We start from the raw sequence: 15,282 nt of genomic DNA, 5'->3' as shown, positions 1-15,282 counted from the left end.
GGGGTAGCCGCTCTTCCTTGTACTGTCCTGTGCCTGCCCTGGAAATAGCCACCCACCTAAGCTAAGAATAGGAATTCCTGCCCAGCTGGCAGGAACGAAGGCAGATTTCTCAAGGAGGGATGGGCCTGAAAACAAAGCATAGCGTGTGGGTTGGGCCACCCTTTGTATTTATTCGTGAGGTCACTGGAGAGCCGCACCCACGTTGGGGCATGGATCCTGCCATTAGACCCAGACAAGGTGATTTGGTCAAGATGGCAGCCTCTGGGGCTCCTCACCTGCCCCAGAGGTCCTGGACCCTCAGCCTGGGGCGTCTCCTGCCCCCAGGGAGAGGTGACCACTCCTCTCTTGTTTCCTTGGCAGCGGGCGGAGGTGGGGGCATTTGGTGGCCAGCTAAGATGCTGAGAAGCTGAGGGAGAGGGAACGTGGGGTTCCAGGTTCCTATGGCAGCTTCACCCAGAATCACCCCGCTCATGAGCTTCTCTTCTTCCAGGCAAAATCCTCTTCCGGAGGAGCCACATCCGGGATGTAGCTGTGAAGAGGCTGAAACCCATCGATGAGTACTGCCGGGTAAGAGGGTGTCTGAGGCTGGGGAGGGGTGGTCCACCTGCCAGAGATTCTGTGCATCTAAAAAAGAGGGTTGTCCATTCAAAACTCTCTGCTGTAGTTTAGCAAGTGCACCCTGAGGCCCGGTGTTTCCTGGCCAGAGGGGTGGGTGTGGGTGTCCCTCAGGGAGGGGTCACCCCAGGACTAGACTGCCTCTGGGGCGCAAGGGCTGTGGGCTCTACTCCTTTCAGGATACGTCTGTGTTTACAAAACACTCCTTTAAATCACTTCCACCAGCTTGGGGGCTCTGTGCAGGGACCTCCGCTGAAAGGATTTCGTGTGTGGCATCTTGCTGGATACAGGAGAACTCTTTCTTTGAATTCTCTTTGGGACATTTTGGAATCAGTCTCGGGTTCAGTATCATCTGAAATGCATATTTGTTTATACACAGAAGTCTTGGTAGATACAGACGCTCATGTACACATGTTTATAGATGAAAAAACTCACCACACAGACACACACACACGTACGTACGTACATTAGAACAGCCAAAGCCCCAAAACAGACAGGCAGTGACCGCAGGGTCATGAAGCAGAACCCGTTTGTCTTTCTACTTTGTCCAGAGCCTGGGACCCCTGCAGTGAGGACGCGAGGCTGCCACTTCGGTGGCCTTGGAACATGGCCTCTAGATGGCCAGACCACCTGGGTTTGAATGCGTGCTGGCTGTGTGAACTCGGGCATCTTACTGAACTTCCCGGAGCCTCAGTTTCCACACTTATCCAATGGCAAGGAGACTGGTACCTCGCAGAGTGTAGCCGTGAGGATGCAGTGACCGGACAGGCGCAAGGCAGCCGTGCAGAGTGTCCGCACAGAGGAAGCATTTGATGGATGCTGGCTTTTTGTTATTATTATTACAACACCCAAACAATTCAGTGTTATCACGGGGCACTACTGGCTTTTAATGGAGATGGAATTTCCTAGTTAAGTGAAAACTATTGTGGAGTCTGACTCAAGAATCTTGAGGAGAAGCAAGTGGAGGATAATGTTTTGTTGTGAGTGCTGGTATTAGAGTGAGAAGAGCTGGGGTTGAATCCCAGTGCCCCACTGACTAGCTGTGTGACCCTGGCAAGTTGCTATACCTCTCTGAGCTCGTTTCCTGATCTGTAAGATGGGGGGTAAAAATAACTGTCTCACAGGGTTCATGAAGGGGTTGAGCAGGAGAATGTATCTCACAGTGTTTGTAACTTCTGAAATGTTCTGTCCCTACATGGAGTTGTTACCATAAGGCTCCTTTCTGCATAAATATTTTGTAATTTGGAGTACTTGTCAATAATAAAATATTTAAATAAGAACCTAGTTGCTCAATTATGTAACTGTGTTCCCAAGAGGACGGAGAAGCAAGCACTCCCAAATATTCTTCCTTATCCTAAGTTTGAATTTTGTGACTGTGCAAATTATGCTCAGTCACTTTTTCTGCCTTTAAGGTAAAAGGATGCCCTGTTGATGAATTTCCTTAAGCTAGAAGTTTCTCTTCTTCAGATCAATATTCATTTTTCTCTTTTGAAGGCAATCGCCAATTCCAGTTAAATTGATGGCTGCAGCCTGCGTGTTTATTTCTCTTTATTCCTGTCTCAAGCAGTTAAACAAATGGGCAGAGCTATTTGAGGAAGGGCACAGGGCAGGAGGAAGCCTTTTGCCACTGGGACCTATGGTTTACATCAGCCTCGGCCTCCCTGAGCCGGTGGAGCCCGGGGCATTTGCAGTTGGGCTCCATGGAAATGCCGTCTCCTGGGTTGTCTGGAGCAAGAAAGTGATAACATCTTATCTCCTGGGATCAGGCTTTGAACAGGACTCCTAAGTCAGGATGAGGACTCTGGGGCCCCAGTGGTGCTACTGCTGGCTAGGAAACCATTAAGTGGGGTCTGCAAGAGGAGAGGGGGCCCCCTAACCTAATTAGCATAGATGTGAACTGCTCAGAGCCAGGCAACAAGAGCAATGTCACGGGTTCACCAGGCCGCCAGGCGGCTTGGAGACGGTCATTTACTCTGAGAATGGCAGAGGGGGGTGGGGCAGTGCAGAAGTGACCTTTAATTCTGCTGAACTTGAAAGCTGGGATCTGTGGTCCGATTGTCTGAGACCTTGGAATGACCTTGGAATGATCATTAGTGATAAGTCCAGCTGCAGTCCGTGGTCACTGCCTTCCAGCTTCACAGGTCACAGCCCTGCCACGCAGTCGTCTGGTCTGTGCCACTCAGGGTCCAGCCTTTCACTTGGCATCACTGCGCCCCCCAAGCCGGCCGCACAGTCAGGGCCATGTGCGGTCCACTCCACGGCCAGCCCTGTCTTGCTTCCACCTGTCCTTGGACATGCCACTCAGAACCTCTAGAGTTTGATTTCCACTACCTGCCTAGGCAGCTCTGCTTGGCTGGCCAGAATCTTCCTTGGACCTGCTAGAGAGCATGGGCTCCGAGTCTGGGATTTGCTGGGGATTCAAATGCGCCCAAGATTGTGAAGCTGGCTTTGTGCACGGCATAGCCAGCTCCTCTGCCAGGACTCAGATATGGAAAGTCTGACCATCTCCCCTAGACTTAGGGCTCCCTGCCTTCGCTGGCCAGCCAGCACCTCCACCTGATGGCAGTTTCACAGCCCAGATCTCAGTGTTAATTTTAAACATATATGAAGCAGATTGGATGAACGTCACGGAAAATTTACCAAGCGCCAGTCGGCTGATTGTTTTATGTGGCTCTTGAGGGCCGCTGTCTATCAAGAGGGGTTCCAAAGGCTTTTCTGTTACCCCATAAATTAATTTAATGGGCAGAATGGTTATGCGGTTAATATTTAATGGTTCTGTGGCCTCAACAATTTGAAGACTTTCATCTCACTAACAAGCGTGAGCTATACTTTGGGGGCTCAGATGAACAATCTAGCCCATAAATGACTCCATGTACCCCATTCCTGTGTGTGAAATACATGTTTGCAGTGTTTGTCTATGGGATAAAATAAATATCCCAAGGGGTGGACAGTGAGAAAGGGTGTTTGAGAATAGTCAGCCCACCCTCTGCCATGTATCACTGTTTATACAAGCCTCCATTTCCTGGTGGATGCAACTAGAATTTTTTGTTACCCCAAAAGTTGAGTTCCCTTCTATTATCCTGCGGTCCACCATCAACTTGGTTTCAGAATCAAGGACTTCCTTTGTTGGAGGGATGAGAGCTTGGCTGGAATTTGACTGAGGGAAGGACTCCAAGCCCAACAAGGCAATCAGCCCTGTTGGGGTAAAGAAAACGCCCCCCTCCCAACCCTCTGCATTTCCCAGACACATTCATTTTCAGCCCCACTTCCCAGATTCAAAAACTGAGGCTATTACTTGGAGGTTCTTAGCTCCAGCCATTCCCCTTCCCACTGTGAGAGTTTCCCACCATGGCCCATCATTATCTCTGGTGTTAATAAAGAAAAAGATTCATGTTGCAACAGAAACAGTCTTCTCAAAAGCAGCACCTGGCAAGCTCAGTCCTAGACACCAGGAGAGTTACTTTGTTCCTGTGTCCCTTATGCTAAGGCAGGCCTGGGCTAGCAGTGTTGCTGATGGAGGGAGACTGAGGCAGAGCCAGGACTGACGCATTCATGCCTCCTGAGAGGTCTGGTGCTCGGAGGAAACCCAGCTGGCAGCATCTCTTCAACTCCTCTGGTCCAGACAGACTCAGGGAAAAAAAAAAACACAAACATTTCCAGCCTGGGATCAAGCTGATAGTGTCCATTTTCCACTGAGAGGTCTTCTGAGGAGCCTCATTGCCCAGAAGAACCGCTGAATGGCTCAGCCAGGTCCTCCGTGGTTGGTTCCATGGGCCCCCTGCCTTGCAGCCCAGTCCACAGAAGCGCGGCCATCCGTAGCTAGCCAGACTCCCCTAGGTCTCCTCCACCCCTTGGTCTGTGCTGGCCTCTTTCCTAGGCATGCTTTCAGCTCCCAGGCCCCCCTCCCAGAAGCCTCCCACTCCCCAGGGAAAGCTGACCACCCTGAGTACTCCGTGCAGGCTCTGCACTGCACACCCACCCTCTGTAGCGGGTAATTTCTGTGTGTCCATCTTCTTCAGAGCAAGAGCCCCTCGAAGGCCCCATCTGCTGTCTTTGTGTCTTCACTAACCAGCATGAGGGAGTCCAGCCAGTATCTGACAAGATGCAGAGATCACACACAGGCAGAGGAAGCCTCCAAGGAGGGTGACATGTTCCTGAGGCCCCAATTTAATAGGATCACTTGTGAAATGGCTTAAACAGCAATTGCGAATTAAGCACTATTTCCATTTCAAAAGAATTTGCTGCTTAGATCCTTCAAAAAGAGAACTCATGCGTTTGAAATACTCTGATTTATGCAAGTTCGGTGAACTCCCAGCTTCCGAGATGCTGATCTAAGAGGAATAATCTGAGCAGGTTAGAAGCAGCCCCAGGGGGTGGGAGTGGGGGCAAAATGGGTGGGACCCCAGCCCCCCTCCCCGGCCCCAATCAAGAGTTCCTGGGTTTTTACCTATAAGATTTCCATTGATTAGAAGCCAAAACGATGCTGCTAAAAATAGGAGAGTGTTTGATCCTGTGGAAAGAGCAGGGCTCCCCCAGTTGCTTTGACAAATGCGGAACTTTGCTTTTTTTCCGTTGCTTTGTTCTAGGGTAGACAGACGTTACCCAGAATGGTGGGCTTCTTGGAGGGGGGTCATTTGGAAGCACAGGGTCTGAGCCGAGTCTGCCTGGGGCCTCCCTCCTGTGCCACTGCTGTACTTGCAAAGACCAGGCTTGTGGTAGGTTAGACACTGAGTTCACTGATCATGGTGCCGTTTAAAGCCCTAGAGTCAATGACTGTTAAAGCTGGAAGAAACTTCAGAAAGTCTGTAGCCTGGATTTGCCTAGCTGTGTTCCACCGGCTGTTAATAGGGATTGTTTGGAAAACCAGCTCCACCATCAGCAACCTGTGGGCGATGCTGAAGGTGGTACAGAGTTGCAGATGAGACAGAGCATAGGCTCTGGACTCAGAGCACCTAATTCAAAATCTTGCTACTTGGTAGCTGTGTGGCCTTGAGAAATGTTTTAACCTCTCTGTGCTTTAGTTTCTTTTTCTGTAAAATTGGAGTCATAGTCATACCCATCTCTTAATGTGATGATTACATGAGTCTGTCTCCCAGGACGTCATTATTATTCACAACTACTGGCCTGAACACAGCTCTGCAGGCCTCTTACCTTTGCTGTGCTGATAAACACGTTGCCCACCCAGACCTAGACAGGGATCTACAGGGCACCATTTCACATGTGCCCACAGAACTCATTTTATCTCATCCAACATGTGTTCCGTGAGCTAAGTTTGAAATTGTAAAGCTAGTCTATTTTATCCTAAAAGGAGCAACAACCAGAGAGGTGAGGTGAGCTGCTCAAGGTCATGTAGCAGTACATGATAGCGGAAATGGACCTAGAACTGAAGTCTCCTGACTCGTGTTCTTTCCAGTATGCCTCACTGCTCTCACCTAATGGATAATGACAATGAAGACAATAGTATAACTAAAGTTCACTATTTTGAATTTTTTATTTATTTATTTGGTGTGTCAGGTCTTAGTTGCAGCATGCAGAATCCTCGTTGTATCATTCAGAACCTTTTGTTGTCATACACAGACTCTCTAATTGTGGCACACGGGCTTAGTTGTTCTGAGGCAAGTGGGATCTTAGTTCCAGGACCAGGGATCGAACCTCTGTCCCTTGAATTACAAGTCAGATTGTTAACCACTGGACCACCAGCGAAAGTAAAACTGTGGTCGCTCAGTCGTGTCCGACTCTTTGCGACCCCATGGGCTATTGCCCACCAGGCTCCTCTGTTGATGAAATTCTCCAGGCGAGAATACTGGAGTGGGTTGCTGTTCCCTTCTCCAGGGGATCTTCCCAACCCAGGGATTGAACCCAAAAGAAAGCTGAGTGCCGAAGAATTGCTGCTTTTGAACTGTGGTGTTGGAGAAGACTCTTGAGAGTCCCTTGGACTGCAAGGAGATCCAAGCAGTCCATCCTAAAGGAAATCAGTCCTGAATATTCAATGGAAGGACTGATGCTGAAGCTGAAACTCCAATACTTTGGCCACCTGATGCGAAGAACTGACTCATTGGAAAAGCCCTTGATGCTGGGAAAGATTGAAGGTGGGAGGAGAAGGGGATGACAGAGGATGAGATGGTTGGATGGCATCACTGACTCAACGGACATGAATTTGAGTAAGCTCTGGGAGTTAGTGATGGACAGGGAAGCCTGGAGTGCTGCATGCAGTCCATGGGGTTGCAAAGAGTTGGACATGACTAAGCGACTGAACTGAGCTGAACTCCTGCATTGCAGGCAGATTCTTTACTGTCTGAGCCACCAGGGAAGCCAGGACCACCAGGGAAGTCCCTAAATTTTACTGTTAATTCAGTGCCAAGCACTGTGCTAGGCTCCTCATATCCACGATCTCATTTAACCTCCTAATAGGCAGGTACCCTATGAGATCCATCGTACTGAGCCCAGAGAGGGCAAGCAAGGCATTCAGTATCACATAGTCTGTGAACAGAAGAGCTAGGACTCAAACTCACGTCTGCCTAGCCCTGAGTCCCTGACTTAACCACCTCATCATGGTGTGCATGCTGAATGCCCAATGACAGCATTTTAGGTCTGAGCCACGGGTGATGCCCCTGAGGTGCTCACAGATCGGCCCCTACCAGCTCCTGCAAGAAGAGCTAGGTTTGGGGGTTCCCCGCTCTGGTTGTCATCACCAGCCCAGGCCTTGGGGACTGACTGCTCAGCACCCAGCGCTCCTGCCAAATGATCTTGGCCGGAGCTGGGCTTGGCGGCGTCTCTGATGGAAGCTGCTCTGAGCCAAGAGCCTCTTGTCAGCCTGAAATCAGGACGAGCCCTCAATGTGGCTCCCCTCAGGGCTCTCTGTTAAATAAAGATGCCGCAGTGGTTTGCCCGAAAGGCCTCTTTGTCTGAGGCCCTTCCAGCCCACGCGTCCTCTGCCCTGAGAATGCCGGTCTCTGTCGGTATGAAGAGCCCCTGTGTTCACCGCTGCCGCTGGGGGAGCCAGGCGGCCGCTCTGCGCCCGAGTGGGAGGGCGCCTGCCCTGGCCCCCTCCCTCTGCTGTCAGGGAGGTCACACTGGCAGCAGCTCTGCACACAGCCTGGGTCGCTGGGAACGCTTCCCTCCTGCCCATCCCGCCCATTAGTGCTCCCTCCTGACCCCTCCTGCCTCCATATGCCACCAGGGGCCCTTGCTCTCTGCACATGCCTGCGTTCCATTTCTCTGTCTCTGCTGCTCAGTTTCCCTGTCCCTCTCCATCTCTCTGTCTGTCTGCTCCTTTGTCTCTGCCTTTCTCTCTCCTCTCTCTCTTCCCATCTCTGTATCTCTTTGTCTCCGCCTCTCCCTCCATCTCTGTCTCTGTCTGCATCTTTCTCTCCTCGCCCCCATCTCTCTGTCCCTCTCTCTCTTCTTCATCAGTTTTTCTTTCCTTCTACCCTTCTCTCCTGGGGAACAAAGCAGCACATACCATGTGTGTTAAATGAAAACTTGAACACGATAGGGATAAATCCACCCAGGCTGTGTCTGAGCACAGACCTTTATTCTGCCACTTACTTCAGTTGTGGCTTCACCCCCGGGAGCCTCAGTGTCCCCACCATAAATGGAAGCAGTGATGGGCACCTCCAGGACAGTACGGGGTCTGCCTCACTAGATGTATACTTGTGAGGGCAGGCGCTGTGTCTGGCTCATGCCTGTACCACCCAGGCATACACCAAAAGGCTCCCTGCTTGTTGGATGATTGGAGAGTCCTACAACAGTGCCTGACACGTGGTAGTTGCTCTTTGAATGTGAATTTTCTTTCTTTTGTTTTTCCCTGCCCAGTCTTGGGGGTGTGATCTGTTAGAGACTCTTGGAAAACTGCAGGCTCTGGAAGGAACAGCTGGGAGTTGCGCAGTGTGTCTTACCTGCTAAGATCAGGTCTTGTCCCCTCTTGCCCGGCTGTGGGTTTGGCATCCGGAAAGGCCGCTGTGCTCCATGCCACACTTGAATCACTACCTGAGCAGCTCAGCGAAGAAGTAAACGATCACGTCCCTCTTCCTGAACACTATACCTCTGTCAACGCAACCTAAGGCCACATGTGCTTTTCTTGCCCCTCTATTATGTCCTATTAGGGCCACACACCAGAGCCTTATTCATCTATTCATTTGAACAAATATTCACTGAGTGCCAGGCCCTCTTCTAGAATCTGGGCAGTCAACAAAACAGACTAAAATCTCCGCCTGCATGGAACTTCCTTTCTAGCAAGGTCTTTCCCACGTGCGGGCAGGCCACGTGGCCTCCCTGACTCTCGGTCTCCTCCTCAGGAACACGGGAATGAGATCTGCCCTCGTGAGGACCATCATGAGGTTCCCAGGGGCCACACTCATGGAGGCCCAGCAGGGTTGGCACAGGGGAGCTGCTGGGTCAGGTCACTGCACCTGAAGCAGCGCCAGTGCAGGGAGGCTGGGGAGGCACAGGCCCCCCTCTGGCTGGCCGCTGCTCCGGAGCCTGCTTATCAGCAGTTCCTCACACTCCTGTCGCCCAGGGTTTCCGTCTTTCTTCCCTTGGCTCTAGCCCAAGTTCCAGGACTGGCCCTGTCCCCCAGCCCTACTTTGACCTCATCTGTCTGTATTAAAGGATCACCCCAGTGTCTTCTCTCCATGCTGAATGAGGGGCCCAAAAGCAGGGCTTTGCCTGGCCTTACCCTACATCCCCCCACCACTCCACTGGACTGGGCCGGGTCAGTGGCGGTCCAGGTACCAGGGCTGAAAGGTGTGGCATCTGTGCTGGCAGGAAACTGACCACCCCTGACCCTCGTCCCTCACTGTCCAGCAGCGGGCTCTCACTCCTCCTGAACGACCAGCTCACAGCTCCCCTCACCCCTGCCTGCACAGTCATCCTCCTGGGGATGCCCACCTCCTCCCGCCTGCCCGAATCCTGCACACCCCTCGGGCCAAACTCCTGCCCACTCTTCTAAGAAGCCTTTCCACACCCTTCAGCTTATTCTGCTCCTTCCAGGCTCAATTCAGGGTATGGCCCTGTTAGACCATACCACACCCAGCCTCTGGCAGGGTCCCCCGACCCTCACCTTGACCAGTCAATTCTTTTTTTTTTTTTTTAATTCATCATTTTATTTTTTAAATATTTATGTATTTTTATTATTTATTTTGCTGCACCGGGTCTTAGTTGCGACATGCAACTAGTTCCCTGACCAGGGATCGAACCTCGGTCCCAGCATTGGGAGTGTAGAGTCTTAGGCACTGCACCATGAGGGAAGTCCCTTGACCAGTCAGTTCTTAGCTGTCTCTCAGAAATCAGCTTCAAAGAGACTCTCCTAAAACCACCTCCTTTCCTAATCTTCCCAGGTCTGATCAGACTCTGTCATAGCACCCTACTGTCCTTGGTAGAATGACCAGCTGACTTGTCATTAAATAATAATGGTGCAGTGAGTACTTGGAGGCTGTGCGTATCTGATGAGGCTGGGGTGTGGCTAATGTGGGGGATGAGGGTGGAGGGAAAAGGCCTTGGATTGTGGAGTTAAGGATTTTGGACTTATTCTGTGGGCAAGAGAGAACCCTTTCAGGGTTCATGCAGAATAATATGTTCCTAAGGACCCTGAGACCTAGGGTTTACTGGCCTCCTCCCGCCCCCCCCCCTTTTTTTTTTAATTTGGTTGGCTAGTTGTTTAGTTGGTTACTGGCTAATTAGATGGTTGGTTGGTTGAATTGCTGGCTGGATGGTTGACAGGTTGATTGCTTTGACTGTCTTCTCTCCATCCTAAACGAGGGGCCAAGAAGCAGGGCTTTGCCTGACCTCACCCTGCACCCCCAGCACTCCACACTGGACTGGGCCGGGTTTATTAGTTGACTGTGTGCTTAGTTCATTAATGGAATGGTTGGTTAGTCGATGGGAGGGACGGATGGATAGATGGAGGGAGAGTTGTTTCATTAGTTAGCTGATTAGTTCATTTCTTGGCTAGTTGTCTGGCTGGGTGGTGGGTGGGTAGCTGGTGGCACCTGTTCACTATGTCTTCCCCAGCACAGTCCTCGAGCCTCCCCCCGTCACTGTTGGCCAAGCTGACCTAGCTTTTGGTTCTCCTGCTCCCAGTGTCATCAGGCCTAACGCCCTTTCTTCCCATCTTTCCACAGGCCCTTGTCCGGCTACCGCCCCATATTTCACAGTGTGATGAAGTCTTTCGGTTCTTTGAGGCCCGACCAGAGGACGTCAACCCCCCAAAAGAGTAAGTGCTCGCCCAAGCCTCTCCCATGAGGCCAATGCTGAGGCCGGCCTGGAGAGGCCCCAGACGTGGGGGTGCAGTGGAGGGAGTGCTGGCCAGGCCAGCGGGCTAAGCATGGACCAGAGGAAGGAAGAGCAGCGTCCCCAGACGCCTGTGACCAGGGCTTGTTCCTCACTTCTCTGACCCCAGACCTGGCAAGGGCGGGTGTCTCTGCATCTGGGAAGCAGGTTTTCGTGCAAACTCGTTCTGGTTCACAGCTTATTGTCAGGAGCAGACGAGATAACAGAAAATACAAGATCATGCTGTTCAGACATGGGATTAGCAGTCGTTGCTCTTATTTGTTGACACTACCGAGCGCCCAACTGACATGTAGTACCAGGAGGGCATGTGCTGCCCAGGCGAACCTCACCCACTGAGTAACCCAGCAGTCCTATATTATAGGATCTGGCAACAGATCCTATAATTATTATCAAAAACAATGAGTGCACGCAGAGTGTTCACCAAATGGCTTTTACCTGTAGCATCTTACAATAGACTTAGGGAGCCCAGGGGGCTTCCCTAGTGGCTCAGCAGTAAAGAATTGCCTGCAATGCAGGAGACCTGGGTTCGATCCCTGGATCGGGAAGATCCCCTGGAGCAGGGCAGGGCAACACACTCCAGTATTCTTGCCTGGAGAATCCCATGGACAGAGGAGCTTGGCAGACTACAGTCCACAGAGTTGAAAAGAGGCGGATGTGACTGAGCAACTTAGCTTGCACACAAGGTAGCCCAGTTTGCAGAGGAGGAAACTGAGGCTCATGAGGTTAGGAGGATTTTCCGGAAGCCATACAGCTAGTTGGGTATGGGACAGGCACGAGACTTGAACCATAATCTTTTGATTCCTCATGGTTCCGAGATGGTCGATGTTCCATGCTGGGGAGAAATAGGGAACCAAGCGGGTCTTTTTTCTTCTCTGGAAGCAGGATACCCTGGGCCAGGTGGTCAAAATGACCCACTAGGTCATGCTGGAATCTCACACATGTGCCCAGACTCCATCCTAGGCCGCAGAGTCCCCGGGTCCACCTGGCCCCACCACTCCCCAGTTGTGCTGGCCTCTCAGAACCTCTTGTTCTCCTTCCTTCCACGGGGAGAGGAGATGTCCCTCCCCAGGTGGGTTGATCCTTGGAGTCACACATGATCGTGTGCCCAGAGGGATTGTCACTGGTTGGGTGAAGGAGCAGGTGCATTGCCATAAAATCAGCTGACCCTGCCTCTGACTGGTGACCCTACACCCACTCTCTGGCAGTCAGCTAAATAAGTTGGTCCCATTTCACCTGTACACTAATGGAATGTGTGCGTGTGTGCTCAGTCGCTTCAGTCATGTCCGACTCTTTGCAACCCCATGGACTGTAGCCCTCTAGGCTCCTCTGTCCATGGGATTCTCCAGGCAAGAATAATGGAGTGGGTTGACACGCCCTCCTCCAGGGGATCTTCCCAACCCAGGGATCGAACATGCATCTCCTGTAACTCCTGCATTACAGGTGGATTCTTTACCACTGAGCCACCAGGGAAATGGACTAAAGGCAACAGGTTAGCCTTTTACCCATCCCTGGAAGGCCCTCAAGGAACGGTGGAAACCAGGCTTGGGGAGACAGTTATGTGTTCGTGAGGCTGCAGGCATGGCTTTGCAGGGCAGGCTCTGGAGTCCATACCCACCACTCAAGTCTCTGTGATCTCAGATCATTTGCCCAGCCTCTCTGTGTTTCTATCCCTGAAAAGCAGGAATGCCGGACTCCTGGACAGTCCAGGGGCTTACCGAGATGACACGTGTACTGAGATAACCCGGCCAGTGCTACTGGCCCATTGGATGGGAGGTTGTGGAACAGAATGGAACGTGGCTCCTTGCACACTCCACCTCTGCAGATCACAGCCTGGCTTTTGCAGGGAGGAGTCATAAGGAATTTAGTCTCCAGGTTTCCATGGCAACAGGGGTTATCTGCCTCTTCTTGAGGTGGTACCGGCCACCTGGGCCAATTCACATCTCGTCTGGCAAGAGAGGGCCTGAGAACAGAACCACTCCAGCACGAGACAGGTCTGAGGGTCAGGAGGTGGGTTTGGCCCCAGAGTTACAGTTTTCTCAACCCTGGCCCCTCTCGGCCTCCAGGACCTGCAAAGAGAGACCTGTGTTCCATGCAGAGCGTAGCTCAGACCCAAGGGTGACCCGCGCTGATGATCTGTCAGCCAAGCGTTTGCATCCCTCCCTCTCAGGACTGCGCGCACCATCCCTCCCTCTCAGGACTGCGTGCACCATCCCAGACCACCATACACCTCCCCCCTCCATCCTGAAACATAAACACGGGATTGAGTAACAGCGTATTTTGACTCTGGGGCGACTGTGGAGTGGCTTATCAAATTATCAAAGCCTGTGGATTTAATTGGAATTTTGCAGATAACCCCAGCCTCTTTCAAGTGCGCTGCTGCGGGACCTCTGAGCGCTCAAGGGGCTGGGGTGGGGGACTGTGGCCCTTTCCATCTTGCAAGGAAGACAAGGTTGCAAAACAGCCCAGCTCGGTGGGGGAGGTGGGCAACAGGCCCCAGCCCCTCGGCTTTGATCCCAGGCCACTCGCTGGCTTCCGTGGGTGGAGAGCGGGGCCCACCTCTGGGCTGCCAGCCTTTGCTTAGACCATGGGCCCCACACAGAAAGGGTGTTCTTTATAGAGACGTTTGGTAAGCCTGGCACTGGCGGCCATGGTGGTTCTGCCTTCTTATGTGGCTGCTTAAGAATGCAAAGGTTGCTCCAGTGCCCTGCCCTCCTCTGCTCGAACTACTGGCTAGCGGGTCCTTCAGCAGCACTGAACTCTTCCCGGGGGGCTCTGGCTTAGGCCCCAGATCCTGGCATTATTCTAGATTCACACCCCTGCATCCAACCCGTCACCACATCCTTCAGGCACCACCTCCGGCATACACCCAAACCCTGACCACATCTCACGGTCTCCCCGGCTGCTACCCAGGGGCAGGGGGGGCAAGCCTTACCTCCTCTGGATTCTGGCCTCACTGTTCTCCTGTTTCTGCCCTTGCCCTCCACGGTCCATTTTCAACACAGAGGATGGAACGACCACTTAAAAATGTACATCAGATCGTGTCCCTCTCCTGTCACATTCCTCCATGCCCCTGCTGTTGCTCAGAGTCAAGGCCCTTCCGCATGCTCCCCCCTTGCCCCTGGTGGCACCTGCTGCTTCTGCCAGCCGGCTCTGCTCCAGCCACACCTCCTGCCCCTTCTCTCACCCTCCAGCCGTGTTCTGCCATGGGGCTTCACACTGGCTCTCCCCTCCACCTGGAACACTCAGCCCCTCCCCAGGAGAGCCCCCAGCCTGGTCCCACACCTCCTTGCAATCTTGACTCAAACAGCTGCCCAGCAAGGCTGCCCCTGGCTTTCCTGCTTAAAATCCCCAGCACTGGCTTCCCTGTTCTGACTTCATCTTCCTGCAGGGAACGTATCACTGCCTCCCACATGCCCTGCTCCCTCCCCGCATTATTGTCAGGCTGGTAGAGCAGGACCGTTCTGATCAGGGTATCGCCAGTGCCCAGAGCAGGTGTGCAGGAGACGTGCAGGACAGGTGAGTGGTATCACTCAGGCTCCGTGTTAGTCCCCACGGGCGGTAGGCTGTGACGTGACTGCACAGAGAGCTGCCGTGGCTCCCTGGAGGTCACCCAGCTGGCAGGGGGGCCGGCAAGAGAAGCTGGGGGTGCCGTGACCCCCACCTCCTGTGTGGATTCTGGGGCAGCCGCATAGCTGGCTTGGGGTGGGGAGAGGCCCTGGTCATCAGATCCTGAAGGAGGGAGATAAGGACACACCCCTGGAACGCATGGGGATTCAGCTCAGGGCGAGTCCTGGGTGAACTCTGACAACCAGGTGAGCCTGGCCCCATACAGGCCATACCCCAGAACCTAAGATGACCTGCTGGGCTGTGCACGTGGCCACCTGGTCCTGGGGCCACATCTGCTGGCTCAGCTGTCCCTGGCTTAGCCGTGTTTGAGCACCCAAGACCCCTGTGCTGAGCCAGTGAGCCAGGGAGGCAGGCGTCCCCTGGCCTGGCTTCCCCGGGGAGCCTCTGGGCAGCCAGTCCCTCAGCTCTGATTCCCGTGGTGTCAGTGATGGAAACGGGAGTCCAGGCTGCCAGGCTGGACTCCCAACTCAGTCAACCATGTGACCTTGCAAAAGCCTCTTTTTGTTCAAGTTTCGATTCCCATTACTGAAACAGTGAACCTAAGGTTCTCAAAGGGCCGTCTAGTGGCCATGTCCTCAGACCCCAGCATGTAGCATATCCCTCAGAGAACGGGAGTGGGAGGGAGGCAACCCCATGAGGCCGGAGGGCCTGAGACCCGCCTTCCCATCTCTCCCACTTCCTGGCCCACAGGCCCTGCCCTCTTCCTTAGGTGCCCACACAGGGGTGCAGCCTGCGGTCCCCAGCCCCCGA

General features: G+C 53.0%; 1 protein-coding gene across 6 annotated transcripts in view; it reads left to right on the top strand.

The window, feature by feature from the left end:
• The window catches only part of SH3PXD2A (SH3 and PX domains 2A), a 249,288-nt gene that overhangs the window by 125,395 nt on the left and 108,611 nt on the right, over nucleotides 1-15,282 (top strand). For all 6 annotated transcript variants that reach the window (XM_059882031.1, XM_024985923.2, XM_015460723.3 and 3 more), the window contains 2 exons: nucleotides 491-567; nucleotides 10,737-10,828. In XM_059882031.1, coding sequence (XP_059738014.1) covers nucleotides 491-567; nucleotides 10,737-10,828 — 169 coding nt within the window. The remainder of the gene's footprint in view (nucleotides 1-490; nucleotides 568-10,736; nucleotides 10,829-15,282) is intronic.

Source organism: Bos taurus, chromosome 26 (genome assembly GCF_002263795.3).
Source record: "Bos taurus isolate L1 Dominette 01449 registration number 42190680 breed Hereford chromosome 26, ARS-UCD2.0, whole genome shotgun sequence".
NCBI classification, from domain to species: Eukaryota; Metazoa; Chordata; class Mammalia; order Artiodactyla; family Bovidae; genus Bos; species Bos taurus.
The sequence above is the reverse complement of the archived record's forward strand: the minus strand, read 5'-3'. Positions and strand labels throughout refer to the sequence as shown.